Raw genomic sequence first — 18,753 nt, forward strand, 5'->3', positions numbered from 1 at the left:
TTGTAGATTCCATGGTATATTTGTACATCCAATAAATAGGCTGTTTAAATGTATTTTGACGTCTTTCTGATTTACTTGTCTAAGAAATAGGTATCCCTATGCTGGATTTCTTCAATAAATTAACTGAATTAATTGATGTTTACAGTTGAAATACATAGTATGTCAAAGGTCAATAAATAGGTCATCAATGGTCAATGTGAATTTTTGAAGTTAAATTGATGTATATGTGTTATTTTTGAATCAACAAGGTAAGAAGAAAATTTCAATGAACCAACATTAAATATAAATATATATATTCATAATTAAATAATGAAGAACTGCTGAATACAGCCAGATTTCACAGTCCAACTGGTGGCCTCATGATCAGTATATCGAACAAGAAGATCAGACATGATAAAGTTTCTTAACTTCATGTAGTCTTAACTTAAAAAAGTTACCTGTAATTTGTATGGGGGGTGAATTTTTCCATAACTCTGTACACTGTCACATGAATCTATAACATCCTCAGAAAAAATCTAGAATAAAAATTTCTAATAATTGTAAGAAATGCATGTAATCATGTTATTATCATGTTATTACACAAATGTAAATGGGATTTTTCCTCTTTGTAGACTTTCAGAATTTCTGACATGCTTCAGGTTCAGAAAATGCAAAAAGACCTCGCCGAGTTTTCCACCCCCATTCTCCCTCGTTCGAAATAATTATGATTATATATCTACAAAGAATAAACTTGAAGGCAGATTCTTTGGCCTTTTGATGTTTGGAGAAGAGCTTTAAGGACAAAGAGCTTTGAAACTGTGAAAGGCCTTCTTGTGTTTTCAAAAACCTTTATTTCGTACTCGGTCTTTGACACTGCATGGCTGGAGCCTGTCGTACATACAGTGAGATGACAATGCTTTGTACAGTTGTTCAGTGTCTATTTTCATTACTGGGTAAGATGAGGTTTTCTGTCAACAAAGTCTCAAGTGATCACCTTTTGTCCATTGTGCGTCATGAACAATTAACATTTTTTACTTCTTCTTAATCACCAAAAGGCCCAGTGGGCCTGTAGCATGCTAGGATGAAGGGCAAACAAGTTTGTATAAATAAATGACCTAAACATGAACCTGCTTTCAAGGTCACAGGTGACTAACGTATTGAAGTCTTTAAACAACTTCTTTTCAATAATCTAAAGGGCCAGTGTACTGATGTTGGGCCAGTAGCATGTTGGCATTAAGGTCTATCATGTTTGTTCCAATGAATGACCTTTACCTGTATTCAAGGTCACAGGGTTCAAATATACTAAACTACAACAAAAGAGAGTGATATCAGTTCTGTTTGAGAATTTAGAATTAAAACTTAGAAACAATGAAAACATTTTAAGTATGCATATATCACTTCAGTTCTGCCCTAATGCTGGGACTTATGAATAAGTTCTCAAAATGTCCAAAGACCTCAAGTGAACATTAAGGCCCCTGGGCCTCTTGTTTTTTTTCTCAATATGTCAGCATGCCTCTTTGATATTGCTTAAAATGTTATTGTACCAATTATAGTGAAGTATTTTCTGATTATTGTTGTTATGATAACCATATACATATTCAAATCATTGCTAATGTTTGCATATTTCATAGAGGCGACCTGTACATGTACGGATGCCACACCAAACTGCAAGGAAATGTCACCAGTTGAAGCAGAAATTTATAGACATTACTAAGTCTTAGGTCAGGTGTCATGTCCTAGCCTTAAAGAAAAACAAATATTTTCCTCATTTAAACCTTGACCTCTGACCTTCAAGAAGGATGGAGAATGATAACCACTCCAACAGGAATGATGTGTGGACACCACCAGAGTCTACCCAGGGACCACGCTACCCACAGGAAGTGGGTGTGGCCTTTACTTCAGGGTCAGTGTCTTATGCTGCATCAGCATCCTCAGCATATGCTTCATCATCTGCGACATCAACACGAGTCTCAGCTCCAAATTACTCACGGCTCCAATATGGTGCACCGTATTCCCAAAACAGGTACAAAGGCAGCTCAATAATCTTCAGTATATATAAATCTTCTACTTCTGGTATATTCTTCCTGCATTTTGCAGTAGTATGACTCATCAAAAATATTCAATTAGGCTTGACTCACAGAAAGAAAATCTGACAATGTAGTAACTGGACCTGTAACATCACACATGTTTTATTTATTTTTTGGTAGTAGTGATAGTTAGAATTATATATATCTTATCATTATAACAAATTTTATAAGATTTTTTCAGATGAGTCAAAAATTTGATTCCAAAGTGTTGATGAGTCCCAATACTAGGAGATATTGTGGGTCTGACAAGTATTTGTGAGTCTAACAGGAAAAGCTTGAGTCCAGGACTGAAATATCTGAGTCCAAATTCATGTACATAAAGTATAAAGAGGCCTAGATCATTTTACTATGGATATTTATATTGACTGATCCTGATGATTCGTGAATACCGTGTGATAGATAGATCTTTTGTCTTCACGTTTCTTTAGATAAAACTCCTCTTCATTTCCCAGGGTGCCATTCGCAGATGCTTATATTTCCGCATCAGACCCCCAGGTGTACCAAGCTCCTCAGTCATCATACGAGCGTATTTCTCCAGTCACTGAATACAGAGAGATACGAGAGGTGCCTACAGGTAGCGATCCTATTTCCTCGTACTCCGGGATGCAGGCAGAGGCATCAGGCATGTTAGCAGCTCCATCGGTTGACAGCAGCACACTTGGTCCAGTAAGTTACCTTCCCTTGTTTAACTTACAAATGTAGGTCTTTATGTGTTATATTAGACTGCACTATTTAGGTCTGGTAACCTTACCTTATATCATTAAGCTTTTAAAGTCACAATCTAGTCAACAAACTATTTTAAAATAGGTCGGAACAAAATCTACAATTACTGGAAATTAATTCTAAAATTCTAGAGTGAGAAATTGTCTGAAGTAAAATGTTTAATGTGATAAATTATAATTCCATGGAAACTGATCAAGGTAAAATACATTAGATATCATATCATCTTTGTTCTTCTGAGAGATAAAAGAAACATCACAACCGATTCAATAAATGTGTTTAAAGTAATTCTTATGAAGAAATTAGAAAAAAATGAATGAAACACTGAATCTATTAGGAGAGTTATCTACCCTTTGTAAGTTTTGGCATCATTTGATATCTAAAATTTCTTGTATATGAAAGGGGTACAGTGTTTCCCATGTTGTCATGAATTCTGATCATCAACGAGTGATGACGGTACAGAGAGTTATCTCCCCTGTGGATTGTACTGTTAGCCAATCAGCAGTGAGCATGTCTACCCAGGACCAACAGCACCAGCAACAGACACACACTATCCTGGCACCTGTAAGTCATGGGCTCACAATTGCATTGTTCTAAAAAGAGAGGTGTCATTTTCATTAGTAGAAAATTAAATTTAATCTACAATTTGATGAACATTTTTAAAAACTGAATAATTTGGTTCAGTAATCCTTTCATATGTTCAATATTGCCACAACACTGTACTTAAAAAGGCTTAACAATTTATTGACACATTCTATGGTTGAAATTCCCAGCCTTAAAAACTAGTCTACTGCTTTTATGGTTGATATAGTCAATTGTACTTTAAAAATTAGTGGCATATGCTATGAGTTTATTTGTTCTAGCATGGCAAGTCGATTATTAATTTTTGTAAGTATTCCTGTGATAATGATATGTAATTTTTGAACAACACAATATTTCATAAAATATTTGATGTTCTGCTACATTGTGTTTATTCACAAAATGTATTATCAGTACTGTAACAGTACTAGTATCTGTTATTGCATAATTTTGTCAAACAATATTTATTTTCATGAACATGGAGGATTTTTGCCTTGAAGCTCTCATACCTATCAGATTTGCAGGGTACAATTATATTATAAATTCTACATAGGCCTGTATTTGTTGTTTAGGTGACAAGTGTCCCACGGTATCCTGTAGGACATGTGACATCAATGCCATCATACTCCCACAATGAGGCTGTGTCTAGTACAGGAGGCCCACCACTTATGGCTCATGGACACGGCAATCACATTGTGGAAAGAGAGCAAGACAATGGCATCTCGTCCATCACTGGTCCTCCAACACAGGAACGGCGCATGATACCACCTGCTCCACGCAAGGTAGTACAAAATCACTTCATTTACCTGGTGAAATGTCAAAATCAATTCTAATCACTTTAGACAAATTAAATTAAAAGTGAAGAATAAATCTCAGTTGTAAGAAATGTTAGTGGAAAATTTTATTTATTTAATGGTCTATGTACATTTTCAAAAAAAGACATTTATAAAATTTCTTTTAAAATAAAAATGCCACGACTAAGAGTCTGATATTGATTTCTATAATTCAGAAAACATTGTTTTACAGACTACACACGAGACCATTAGTGGTGAACCTGATACTACACAAGATGATGGGGAGGAATTTCAAGGTAAAATCCCATTCCTTTTTTCCCTTTCTTTTCCCCAAATAATCCAAGAAGCGTGAATAATACAGTCCTTAGTCATGCATTTGTGACTGTAGTTTGAAAGAATAGTTTTGTCATTTGACATAATTCCTTAAAACGTCTTTGAAAGTTAATATGTCTTGGGTTGTTAAGCAAGCATTCTCAAGTCTATGGTTAATATTTGAAAGGCCTTATTATCTCATTTGGCAAAAATATCATTGCAAATTAGAATTTGTCTATTTAATCTTTCACTTCAACTTTTCAGTATATACCAACTTCATATGAAAACATTTTTCAAAATATTGAATATGCCATGATTTTATGCCCTTGTTTCAAGGATTGACTGCATAACCTCTGGTTTTTCTTTTAGCCTTTTCATGCTGTTATACCCAATTTTTGACAGAATCGGCTGAGATAATTTTTCATAATATTTAATCCTTCTAAATGTACTTTGCATTTCTTTTCACAACAGCGGTGAGGAACTACATAGTAGATACATCTCCAAATCTGGATGATGCTGAACTCCACTCGACTATGAATCAGTCCCACCATCCGACCTCTGACCTTATGGATCACAATCACCAGATTAACTCGTCACACTTGTCCAGTAGTCTTCACCATCCCATGGCTCAGACTAGGATGGACAATGTCCAGGACCGATCCATTGTCGACAGCTCTGGAATAGGTAAATCCTGACCATTTTAATATATTGCCCCATGTACTGGTAAGGCATGTGTTATTCCTTAAGTCAGGGGAGTGCAGGTTATGTTTTTTTCATTTGATATTGAATAATTTCAAAGGATCTTGTTTTGTCAACTTCCATCCTCAAAAATGACAGAAAATACAGCCCAACAATAATACAGACTCTAACAGGGATTTTCATTATCTTTTTATGGAAAGGTTTATTTTTGTATACAAAGTATTTACATTACATTTACTTCCTGATTCTTGTATTTTTGCCTGCATTAAATCATTAAATTAATGACATTTTCCCAGCAACAGACACATCATTACAATTAGTCGATCTTTGAGGCTGTTGTACCTCTTGTTTATATAGGTACCAGTAGGCTGCACCAATCTCAGATAAAGAGTTTTATAATTTCTTTTGTTTTTAGGGTCTTCGTCTATTGTTGATGGGCAATCTAACATGATGAGTGTAGCTACTTTACAGCGCCTTGGTACATCCCTCGTCCCCAGCATTGACCCGGAGAAAGACATGACAGACATGGAAATGGTCCCTACACCAAGTAGTTCCCAAATGCAGGTAGTGTTTCTATTTCTCTAGTTTAGAACATATAAACAAATGCTACTTTTGACTTAAAATTAATTTTTCTCTAATTGATTTCTTCTATTTTTTTTCTTTAATGATGAAAATTTTCAGCATCAACAGTATCAATTCCTTTTATTATGTACATTACACACAACAGATGTAATCATTTTTTTCTTTTGTCGCAATAAAGCCAAATTATCAGACAGCTTTATCCATCCATTTTACGAATCTGTTAGGTAATGGAAACACATGTAATTATGAAACAGTTTCTCATCAAATACATGTTGTATCGTTTTCAGATAAGAAAGTCGTCCCGGATAGCTGAGCTGGAAAATGAAACATCACACTGGCATCATAGACCCACATACAACCCTAAACCCTACAATCCTAACAGTCTATGTAAGTACAGGTCCTAATTATAGACCCACATACAACCCTTAACCCTACAATCCTAACAGTCTATGTAAGTACAGGTCCTAATTATAGACCCACATACAACCCTAAACCCTACAATCCTAACAGTCTATGTAAGTACAGGTCCTAATTATAGACCCACATACAACCCTAAACCCTACAATCCTAACAGTTTATGTAAGTACAGGTCCTAATTATAGACCCACATACAACCCTAAACCCTACAATCCTAACAGTCTATGTAAGTACAGGTCCTAATTATAGACCCACATACAACCCTAAACCCTACAATCCTAACAGTTTATGTAAGTACAGGTCCTAATTATAGACCCACATACAACCCTAAACCCTACAATCCTAACAGTCTATGTAAGTACAGGTCCTAATTATAGACCCACATACAACCCTAAACCCTACAATCCTAACAGTCTATGTAAGTACAGGTCCTAATTATAGACCCACATACAACCCTAAACCCTACAGTCCTAACAGTTTATGTAAGTACAGGTCCTAATTATAGACCCACATACAACCCTAAACCCTACAATTTCTGTAGTTCTTCTTTATCCTATGAGATTGAAAAGATATTATTTATGTACAGATTAAATAAATGTATGATTTGGGAGTTGAAAGAAACAGAAATTTTGAATCCGGTTAAAATATGTTCAATATATAACATCTTATTTAAAGTTGTAAAAAATTTAAGTATGTATCTGTGTTGAAATAAAAAGAGAAAAATCATAGCAAAGTTGATGAGTAGCGGATATATATTACTGCTGTCATTCATTAAATGTAAGTACATGACAATCTTGTGTAAATTAGTAACACAATCGCCATTCATCTTTCTGATCATATTTGATATCCCTGAGTCACCTGCTCAGTCATGTTGGTTTTGCAGAGGATTCAAGCGTATATCTGAGCTAAGAGGACATAATATAAGATAGAATAAGTTTAACATTCATGTGAAATAAGGGAAGTCTCACAATGAGGATTTTACAGGGTGCGAGGAGTGTATGACAACGTACGACCCATTTTGTCCCATGCACCAATTACAGATCATACAATGTTGATTTTACAGGGTGCGAGGAGTGTATGACAACTTACGACCCATTTTGTCCCATGCACCAATTACAGATCATACAATGTTTATTTTACAGGGTGCGAGGAGTGTATGACAACTTACAACCCATTTTGTCCCATGCACCAATTACAGATCATATAATGTTGATTTTACAGGGTGCGAGGAGTGTATGACAACTTACGACCCATTTTGTCCCATGCATAGATTACAGATCATACCAGATAAGGTTGTTCTCTCCCGTGCTTGGGCCAGCTTACCTCCAATGTTACAGATCTTTCGACTAAGTGAGGTCAATCAGTACCCTGCAGGTATGTAGATGTCATTTAATGATATGACTTACAGTCTTATATATAACTGTTGTAAAAGGTCAACAAACACTTTCTATTTCATTGTACAGAAATATAAAACCAACCCTGCAATTTTAAGTCTGAATTAACATACTTAATCCTGGACTGATTGAAGGAGGATTTATTTTGCTCTATATTTGAAGGGAGGTACAGAATGTATTTCTATAGTTATACTGACTCTTTGGTCCTATGTCCCCTTCATTACTGATTCTGTTTCTTTACATCAGACACAGATGGTCACTGTGATCTTTACCGCAAGTTCAAAGGTCAAATGCAATATGAAACTTAAAACAAAATTATTGTATCATTCACAGACTATGTGCATCACACTGAAATTAGGTCACCATGACCTTCACATAAATGTCTTAGTGCTAAAAAGTTTCAGTCAGTAATAGGGCTCATGATTTTGAACCATTGCAAATGTCAGGAGGAAACTTGACACCTTAATTACCAGCAGGGTGTATAACCCTGAAATTATCATAGAAATATGATCAGTTTTAGCACTTGAATTTTAATTGTCTTTAAATTTTGTTCTTGATAGATCCTCCTCATGTAGGTGTGTTTGCCAAACGTCCCTTGTCCAAGCAGACTCAGTTTGGTCCATACATCGGGGACCTGGTTTCTAATCGAGAGAGTGTAGGGTCTGCCCGATTTCTTCTGCTGGTGAGTTTTAAGTACATAACATGTGTTCTAAAGGACTTTGTTTACAGCTGATACATGTAATTTTAAGCATTTATTATGTTACAGATTGTGAAAAAGAATATATTGTGATGTACAGCTCTGCACAAGGGCTAAATTAGAAAAAAATGTTGAATTCTTACAAAGTTACACTTAAAGCTCGTATTTATATCTCCGTCATAATGTACTAGACTTTACCACTTTCTGTAACGTCAGAAATAAAAAGGCCTTTAATTCAGTTTAATTGTTCAAAAAAACAATTATAAAATAAGCAATTGTTTTTTTATTTGTCTATATCATTCAGGAACAAAAATGTGTTGATAGAATTTGCCTTATAATCCTTGGTATTAAGTCATGTCATTGCTAGGATAATATATTGAGTGTAGTATGTCATGTGACACCCATCTAATATCGGGTTCATTGTGTGTAATGAATACTTAATTAGAAGATACTTCTCCATAGCAAGTATACCACATTATTTACAAGTCCTGTCCATACCTCTGACTGCTAGATCACTCTCAGATTTCCAGGAATAGTACCGCAATTTAGAAAAAAATATTTCAATGTCAAGGTCGCTGTTTATGAAAAAAAAGAAAATCCACAAAGTATTTAGATAAACATGGCCTGGCCACAATAGGCCCTTGGTGATCAGTTTTCAGGTTATAAGGTATATGTATATATTGTATTGTGTCTTTGTGTTACAGCTTGAAAAAACAGGAGGGGACATGATGTATTTTGAGACAAGTGATGAAAATAAGTGCAATTGGATGATGTTTGTGAGGCCAGCTGAGAGTTATGCAGAACAAAATATGGTAGCCTATCAGTATGGCCAAGACATCTACTTTACTGTGACAAAACATATAGAAGCTCGCGGGGAGCTCAAGGTGAGAAAGCTCACATGGTGTAAGTAATATCTTTGAGCCTCTGTAAGATTTTTTTCTGAAATTTTCAGAGGGACAGCAAAACCTCACATACTTCAAGGCTAAATAGTATATTTTTTAAAAATTTTGTAGGATTTCTAAGATAAAATCCCAATAGATGATATGATACCCTGATAAAAATTATACAAAAATTCTTTGTTTATATCATGAATTCCATAAAAAACATTCCTTTTTGCTTAAAGCTTTTGGTAAAACACTAAGAAAATTAGCCATGGAGGAAAACAACATGTACAGTAACTGACAGGAGAATGTAAAATTAATAAACCCTCAGGAATTGTCATTAAGAATATTAGTAGAAGATTTTATCAGATTTGAAACTTAATGAAAACTTTAAAATGTTTTTTTAAAAATGTGAAAATTTGCAAGGGTACAAACAAGATTGGATGTATATCATTACAAAAACTGAAAGATTCACACATTCCAAGCATAATATAAAACAGCATAGAGACTCTGTGGTATAATGTGTATATCTTTCTAAGTGAGCATTCTATTTCTGAAGTTAATACTCACTTTCTGATAATTGTATAAGTTGCTGTTTAATAAATTACAGAATTTTGATTTGTATGTGTTATTGTTACTTCACTGTTACTTACAGGTATGGTATGCCTCTCACTATGCTGAACGGTTTGGTCTACAGACCCTGGAGATCACAGACCAGGATTTACAAAGTTAGTTTACCATAGTATTTTAATGATAAGTTCTCACACTCATTTCAAATCGTTGTTATGTTAACTATGATAAATTTGGTTTAGCAATGATACGTTGAAGTTTTCTTTAAGTGTTAATTTTTGCTGTAACAAAGTTACTCTGGAATTAGTATAAAATTTACTAAAGTTCCTATAATTACTTATATTATGTTGTGTATATTTCATTTTTAAAATTATTGAATGATCAATAATCCAAAGTGATCCATGACTTGTGTCCTCATGTTTTTTTATTTTGTTTTTGATAATCTAGTTATAAGACATATAAGTGTCCCATACTTATGGTACTTTTAGTTGTGGTCTAATTATTGTTAGTAATAAAATTAAATTATTATCATAAAAGAAAAGTCTATTTTATCACTTCAGTTAAAAAAGTGAAAATTTCAACAATGAGAAAAATCAACCTTTCACATGATTTTATATAAAATGTGAAAGGCTGTTGATGAATTGTGTGCATAGTTGTAAAAATGTTTCTTAAATGAAAGATACAGTGTAATACTTTAATTGTTATTATCAGTTGTTAGTTTTTTTGTTTTTTTTTTTTGCATGTAGGGAAAATCTACACTGAGTATGTGGATGTCATTGGGCTATATAATTTTCACCCTTACGTATAAATTTCTGACATGTTATACATATGAAAATTTTCATTAAATATGAGATGGTGAATTGATTGCAAAAATAATCCCTGCATATATAGTTTGTCTGTTGGAATTTGGAAATTAACCCTCTCAGAAATAGCCACATTTACATTATCTCATTTCAGTTGTTATCCAATACTCTGTTTTTTCACAATGAATTTTTATGAATTTTTATTTACTTATAGCTCTAGATCAACAGGAGTATAAATTTCAGTGCTATGACTGCTCCAAACGCTTCAAAACATCTTTGGCGCTTCAAAGACACATCATCTTGACACATGACACAGTAGGCCCAGCAGAGGAATCCCCTGAACCCAGCACAAGTGAGACCCCAAAAGGGAAGTCGTACTCCTCACTCTGCCAGGGATACCTCAAAAGGAGGGGACGGCCTCCCAAAAAGGTAACACATGGTTGACCCCAGATATTGTAATGAACCATACTGAGATTTATATGTGATCTACTAAGAGTTTTTGTACTCAGCTTTTTTAAATATGTTGGTGGACAACTTTCTCTGAGTTTTACGACCTGTAAGCAAATTGTATTAAATAATAAATGATGGTTAAGTAAAGGATTTAAGTAATTTCTCTAAAAATTTCAGTTTTTTTTTGTTGCTATGCAGTTACAATCTCATTAACTCAAACAGAGATTAAGCTTTTTCACATTATTTCTTTCTTAATATCCAAATATCCTTACTATTACCACTTTTAATGCAAGACGAAATTTATTTTAAAAAAAAAAGGTTGCCATGAAAATAACCAAGAATATCTGTTGGTAAGGAAAAAAACATAGGTTAAAATAATTATTTTCTGTTATACATATTGTGACACCTATAATTGCAGCAACATATTGATTTTCGGCTTTTAAATTAGATCCTAATTTTGCTGCCAATCACTAGAACAAAGGGTTATTGCTGGAGGTTTTAACTTCTCAGAGGAATCCTTAATTCTGATCAATACTTACAAGTCTTTATTGTCTTGTTTCCAGGACCTGGATACCACTGGCTACATGTGGAAGAAGAAATCAACAAGTATTTACTTAAACAAGTGAGTAGTATGTTATTGAAGTATAAATAGAAATTTCTTAAAAACAAGAACTCACAATATTTAACGATTATATTCTCGAGAAACTTAGCAATTACTTAAAATTAATTTCAGGTTGATAACACTATAATATTGCTAGAAATGGCTGTATTTACCACTATTTATCATTATTCCAGTCATATGTGATGTAGAAATCTCTTATAGCTAGATAAGACAAATTTGCAAACAGCATTATTTAAAAGATAAAATTCTTAAATTGAAATCAATCAACTGTTACACTGTCAATTGATACAGAAAAATAAGCCTGAAAAAGATTTTATTGTGTTGCTCATTTCTCTAGATAGATCTAACCAGATATATTCTGCATATCTTGCACTAACTTTGTCCTCTTTTGTGTAAATCCTCCCTTTGCTTGCATTTTGTCCAGATTTCCACAGAATTGAGTTAGAATCAAGAATTTTATGATACATCTTCTTTTATTTCTGTTTTCTTTTTCATTTTTTAAGGAACAAATTCTTACTTGAGTTCAACAGTTTGATTTCTTTCATAACCAAATATATCATAGACTTTTCAGTTTCTTCTAAATCATAGTTTGAGAGTTTTCTCCCTTTTCTTGATGAAGTGAATGGAAATATTTAGGATACTTAAATTGACTAATTCAGTTAAAGATAAAAAATAATATCCTTTTATTTAAGCAAATTCTTTGATGATTAAAATCCTCACACAACAAAATGCAAAAAGAAAACCATTATTTTTATAACATACATCTTTAATTCATTACAAATATCACACTGATGTATTATATTCCTTGCAGGACATTGAAGAAGTACCAGCGACGTCATGATCCAGAAGCAATTCGACGTACAATTCAGTCATTGTATCGCAAGAAAGGTAAAGAATCTGGTGGACAGGAATGGGTCTGTGTACACTGTGATTTGACCTTCGACAACTCCAACCTTCTGAATCTCCACACACTCACCCATGCTGCTGAGGATGTTGGCTTAGATGAGGTCAGAAAGTTTGCTTATGGTGTTACAGACAATGGTTCTGTATCAGAGGGAGGTGGGCTAGATGACAATGTTGTCAGTATCGATTCTAGCACACTAGCGTGTCCTGTGTGCCATGCACAGTTTGTGGAACAGAGAGCACTTATTGAACATGCTGCTGAACATGGTACAACAAAACGCAGAAGTGAACGAGATCGCCCGCATAAATGTGACAAATGCTGGAAAGCATTCCACACCCAGGAAACATTGCAACGTCATATGTTGTGTCATGGTGATGAAGACTCCAAACCACTTCAGTGCGATGTCTGTTTCAAACGCTTCATGAACAATTCTGCTCTCTCCTGTCACCTGAAGACCCACAGTGACAAGAAGTATTATGAATGTCCAATCTGTCATCAAGGGTTCGATCACACTGCCACTATGAAGGAGCATGTCGTTGAACATGCCCAGGATGGTGTCTATACATGCCCTGACTGTCATAAACAGTTCACTGACTTTATATCTCTTCGTAAGCACATTCGTGGCTTCCACACTAACAAGGAATTCCCCTGTCCTCACTGTGACAAGGTCTTCCCACGTCCTGACAAGCTCAAACTCCACATGCTTCGCCATTCTACGCACCGAGAGTTTATGTGTGAGACATGTGGTCGCCAATTTAAAAGGAAAGATAAACTGAAGGAACACATTAGACGCATGCATTCACTCGAGCGTGAAGTTAAAATGGCAGGCAAAAACAGGTCATCAAAGAAGAAATTTATTCCTAAAGTCTCGCCATCAGATTATCACCGATTTATTTATAAATGCCATACTTGTATGCATGGATTTAAACGCCGCGGGATGTTAGTAAATCACTTAGCAAAACGTCACCCTGATGTCAAACCTGAGACAGTACCAGAGTTAAATTTGCCAATCCTGAAAACTCAAAAAGATTACTATTGCCAATACTGCGAAAAAGTGTATAAGTCCAGCTCAAAACGAAAGGCTCACATTATCAAGAACCATCCTGGGGCAGACCTTCCCATGAGTAGCAGAAAGAAATCAACAGTTCCAGAATTCCCGGGATTACCTAATCCTACGTATTCTCAGACAGTAGGTAGTATCACCACTATGCCCCATTCTTGTGAGTTCTGCCACAAACAATATGCCAGCAAAGCTAAGCTAACCCAGCACCAGAGAAAGAAACATCCATTTGCTGTCCCACCGCTGCCGCCAAAGATGGGCAAAGAGGGTCAACAAGCACAGCCTGACCCCCAGCCTAGTCAGGATGGAATGATCACACAGGTGGTTAGGTATGACCAGGACACAGTGATCGCAATACAGCCCCATCCTGGTCAAGACGGTCAACCAGCTGACCTGCTGACTCAAGCAATGAGTGAATTGACCCAATCCCTCCAGCAGGAGTACCGTCAGATGGGAGAAATTCAGCTTCAGCGTGTTGGTGCAGGTGCACCTACAATGGTGACTGTGCAGACCACACCCCTTCAGCACTCAACCATAGAGCTCAGTCACTTGAGCCAAGCCCTGCCCCAAGGCATCACATTGGCTGGGCCAATACAGATGGCTGTAGCTACTCAGAGTATCCCTGCTGCTGCCTCCGATAATGAAATCCAGTCCGCACAAGTACTGACATCGCAGAACGTGGCGGTCTCGCAGCAGCAGCAACAACAACAGGTGGTAAATGCACCTCAGACCATTGTGGTCAGTGGAGCCCCAGGTCAGACTATCCCAGTCTCCTTGCCTACTGGATTTATACCAAGATCATGGACAAACTTTAATTAGAGGTCATTGTCCATGATACAATCACCTACAAACTTCAATTGTTTTGGCTTCATTTTATTAACAGAAGGAAATCTGGTCTTCTTTGCCGACCTGGAGATACTTCAGACTGGCATTATCAGCCCAGATAAGTCTATCTTAAGCTCGCAACTAGAATCATACAATTTGACAAACGTATGCATTCTCGTTAAAACTACGTTATTGCATTGTCTTATTAACAGTATAACATAAATCTTGCATTCATTGTGTCTGACGTTCATCTTGGACAGGGGATAAAACATTAATGTTCTTTTCATTTGTACGTCAGGGGTGGTAATCATGTATTTGATCTCAGATTCTTCTGACTTTTCTTAATTCATTCTTTCGAAAGTTCCTGATAAGCATCCTGAAACATACTTGTATCGCAGGTAAAGGTAATTTATAATGTAAACAGTATCTGTTTTGTCTGATTCAGGATAATTCGTGTTCATAAACTGAATCATGGATAGATTGCAAAGTGTAATCAACATGTGTTGGATAAAAGGATAATACTGAAATCATGCATCATTTGCCTTGGAAATAGTGAACTGCTGCGTAGAAGGTTTAGGAAATTGTTAACTTATTTATCGGAGGAAAAGTAATATCAAACTGCGTCCCTTTTGTGTGGGCATGAGATTTCAGTTTAGTGAAATATATTCTTTTCGTTACAATGGCATTGTATCGATTAGATAGTACCGTCATACAAGGTACTCTCTTGTATGAAGATAATAAAATAACATCAATCACCATGATTCTCGTAAATTTTCTCCAATCTATATTTTTGCAAGGAATGCATATCCTTTATTTTTTGTGTTTCTGTATTCGAAGATTGTTGTTACTATAATTGTTATGTATATTTCATTTCGTTTCTTACTTTGAGTTTAAAGATTTAATAATTTAAATAATGGGTAGAGAATATTCGATTTCACTTCATTTTTCGTCAGATGAGATATATACAGAAAATAATTTGTTGGGGATTACAAATACTCCAAGCATATCTACGGAAGAAATTGTACTAGTTCTGTCAGCTACTTTGACAGAAAGTGCAGTTAATAACCTTTTAGATGGTTTTATAATTCACATTTGAAATTATCACGGTTTCTATTTTCATTTTTGACCTAATAAGACTGAAGTAACAGTGGAATCATAATCATTTTGATTTTTTTTTCTGATATAATTTTCCAATACTGATTCGTAAAATAGACTTTGTCTACCGGGCAGTGAATTGCAATTGGCGGATGATCAAAATTCCTTAAAAACAGTTTATTTTCATATGGTTTTACATTATAACACGCCTACTTATCGCAATATTTGAACAAGTGATTTGTTCATTATAAAACACCAAGAAGACTTATTGTTGAGTGATATATATTTGTTTAATGATACCACAATGGTATACATTTAGAAACCTTGTTGGTTTATGTGTAAAATAGAAGCTTGACAAATTGGATTCTGTGTAGCATGATTCTGGAAACTTGATTTCTGTCTACAGCAGAACCTTAGTAGTGCAAAGAATTACGGTTAATAAAGCAGAACCTTGCTTGTCAGAACACTTCATTCTGAATACTTTGGTTTTTGTGATTAATGTAACCTTTGTAGTCTGAACTCTTACGTTTGTGCAGTAAAACCGCCTTAGTCTGGACACATTGGTTTGTGTGTATAGTAGAAACCTGTTAATCTTCATATTTCGGTTTCTGTGTACAACAAAATCTTGTTTTTGTGAACACTTTGGGCATCGTGTACAATGAATTTGTTATTGTATTCTGAGAGTATTAGTACTACATCATATGATTTTGTTTTAAGGTATAAAGCTCTAACCAGGACAATATCATACAGATTTATATTATTTTCCATTGACTTGCATCACTACAAACAAAAACAATCTAAATATTCAAATTAGATATAAATTGTCTGTGTGCTTTTTTGTTAACTAGACCTTTAAGGTGTTGTTGTGTTTTTTTTGTTTTGTTTTTTTTAAGTAGTTATTCTCGGAATGTATATGAAAAGTAAAATACTTCTTTGTTTGTTAGCGCCTTAATTAATCAATGATGTTTGAAATTTAAATTGAGATTTTTGCTGTTTAAGCCTAAAGAATTTTTCTTTATAAATAATGTGATTGTTATAATGCTTCCTTTTTTCCATAAATGTGACCTTCTGAGTTTGCGTTCACAACGTTCTATACGTTTTACTTCTATGTTGTACAATCAGACACTTGATCCTGGTATATATAACACTTCAGTCGCAGACGAAAATATTGTAGCTGCTGCTAATAAGATATGTTTTATTAAATGTATCCGAAGATAATGATTTTTAAGATTTTTTGAAACATACAAAGTATGTTGAAAATGTTATACAACTTGCATTCATGTTGGATCCTATTTATTCTTTGTGATGTCCCAGTATTAATCATGTAGTTTTTTCAATAAAGTGTAAAAAGATACTTGTCTTTTAGTATTCCACATTATGATGATGGTTTGTCGTTTGTTACAGAAATTGCAGTTGTGATACATCCTTGGGCTGTTGGCTTTAGTGATTATTATTCGGATCAACACCATCGACTTTATAGAGTTTGGAAGAATAAAAACAAGAATGTAAATGTTTTTACACATTAATACATCAATGATTGTTTTTATATTGCGAAAGAAAACAAAACTCTTTTTACTATATGTTGAAAATAAATCAAAATACAAGCAATCAAAGCCGACAAAGCTACGATCAATGAAGCTGGTGTCCTGCGTTCTGAATAACATTTATATTCTCATGAAACGATATACTGCAGTACGAACGTAAAAAAAATTAAACAAAAGTGGAGGGATTTTATGTGATTTTCAAACAAGCACGAAAAAATAAACGCCTTTTCTCAAATTCCATATTCCCACAAAAATTAGTCACATGGTGATATATTAATAATTAATTCGCCGTAGTCATTGCGTTGAAAAATTCATACAAGTGGATTAAGGGATGAAACGGTGCTAGTTTCATGTAACAAAAAAGATGTGTGAACACGAATTACTTTGATGAATTACAAAGTCTTGTAGCTTGAAGGCGTTCGTAAACTGTTTTAGGGCGATTTACCAGAATCAACTGATATAACTTTTCATCGTGGAGGAGAAATAGGTGGGTCTCAACTCGAAGAGAAAGATGATAAGTTATCAAACATGAGGCTGTCCTAAACAATCTGAAGCATAGACATACTCAACGACAGATCTAGACAAGACAAGTGTTCAAGCATTGAAAGGTTGGTTCTCCAAATGACACACTTAAAGCATACATTATCCTGAAAGTGTGTCGTACTGATAAGGTCAACCAGATCAAGTTACATCATTTTATCTTAAGGGAAACCAGGCCATGATGTAGAACATGAGACATCAATGTTAGATACTTCAGTTACTGACTCCTGGGTAAAGGTTGTTTTGTGTAAAGTTCCAGAGTAAACAACCAACAATTGTAGTAAATATAAATATTTTTTTAGTTTGAAGCTTTATAAAAAGAAAAGAAAAAGGGGAGTATTGTATTATAAATCCATAAAATCCTTTATATTTGACTACCATCAAAATGTATATGATCTTCTCTAGATGATAATAATCGCTATAGTTTCATCCACGCTGTGTGTCACCGAAATAAAGTCCCCCAATACACGACATAGTAGACAATGTGAATGGTTTTCATTAGCGACATGTAGGTGAAGTAGTTCATTTAGAAAATGAGTGTGGTAGTGTACAGGGGTTAAAATCAGTCTTAAATGATAATGCTTAAAACAAAATTGAAAGATGGTAATGTTTTGCAAGCTTTTGATTATAAAACTTATTTAAAATCTAACGAACAGTAGCAGACAGCGGAAACGCTTCTCCTTCACAATCTCTTAAGTATCCTTCAATGACTTACGAGATTATATATATATATATATATACAACAAGAAACTTATTATACACACCAAGCCATCAGAGAATTGTCAAAATGCCTTGTCAAAACGAAAGGATTTCCATATGTGTTCACACGATATCTGTTGGGATAACATTGATTGCACTATCTAAAGGTAAGTGATAAATATACAGAAAATAATATTCTGAAGTAAAACTAAAAAGTTAGGAAATAAACACATTTTACTGAATATCTGCCTCGTGTTTAGACTTTCATTAACGATAGCTGTCCTGTGCATATGGACTGAAAAAAGTTCTTTTTTCCACATCCTCAAATAACATTGATTAATAAAAACATTTATTACTGTAACAAAAGATGTTGACTCTTGAATCGCAATATAATACTTGTTATTAAGTATGGTCAAGATGTGCTCAGTTTTCATACACATTACTCGAAATATTTATAAGTATCCCACAAGTAAAGCACCACCATTCACTTGCTAAGCTAT

The 18,753-nt window shown here is 34.5% G+C and overlaps 1 protein-coding gene across 1 annotated transcript; it reads left to right on the plus strand.

Annotated features, from left to right (window-relative positions):
* Positions 1–1,632: 1,632 nt before the first annotated feature.
* Positions 1,633–16,809, plus strand: LOC132544213 (PR domain zinc finger protein 10-like). Its single transcript, XM_060207789.1, has 15 exons — positions 1,633–2,002; positions 2,519–2,732; positions 3,189–3,350; positions 3,938–4,147; positions 4,392–4,455; positions 4,943–5,155; positions 5,586–5,734; positions 6,040–6,139; positions 7,391–7,543; positions 8,124–8,245; positions 8,965–9,144; positions 9,797–9,869; positions 10,729–10,943; positions 11,528–11,586; positions 12,398–16,809. The coding sequence occupies exons 1-15, from the start codon at positions 1,779–1,781 to the stop codon at positions 14,367–14,369; spliced, it is 4,110 nt and encodes a 1,369-aa protein (XP_060063772.1). The 5' UTR covers positions 1,633–1,778; the 3' UTR covers positions 14,370–16,809.
* Positions 16,810–18,753: the final 1,944 nt, after the last annotated feature.

This window comes from Ylistrum balloti, unplaced genomic scaffold (genome assembly GCF_031769215.1).
Source record: "Ylistrum balloti isolate Yb309-2 unplaced genomic scaffold, AGI_CSIRO_Ybal_v1 Utg369588, whole genome shotgun sequence".
NCBI lineage: Eukaryota > Metazoa > Mollusca > Bivalvia > Pectinida > Pectinidae > Ylistrum > Ylistrum balloti.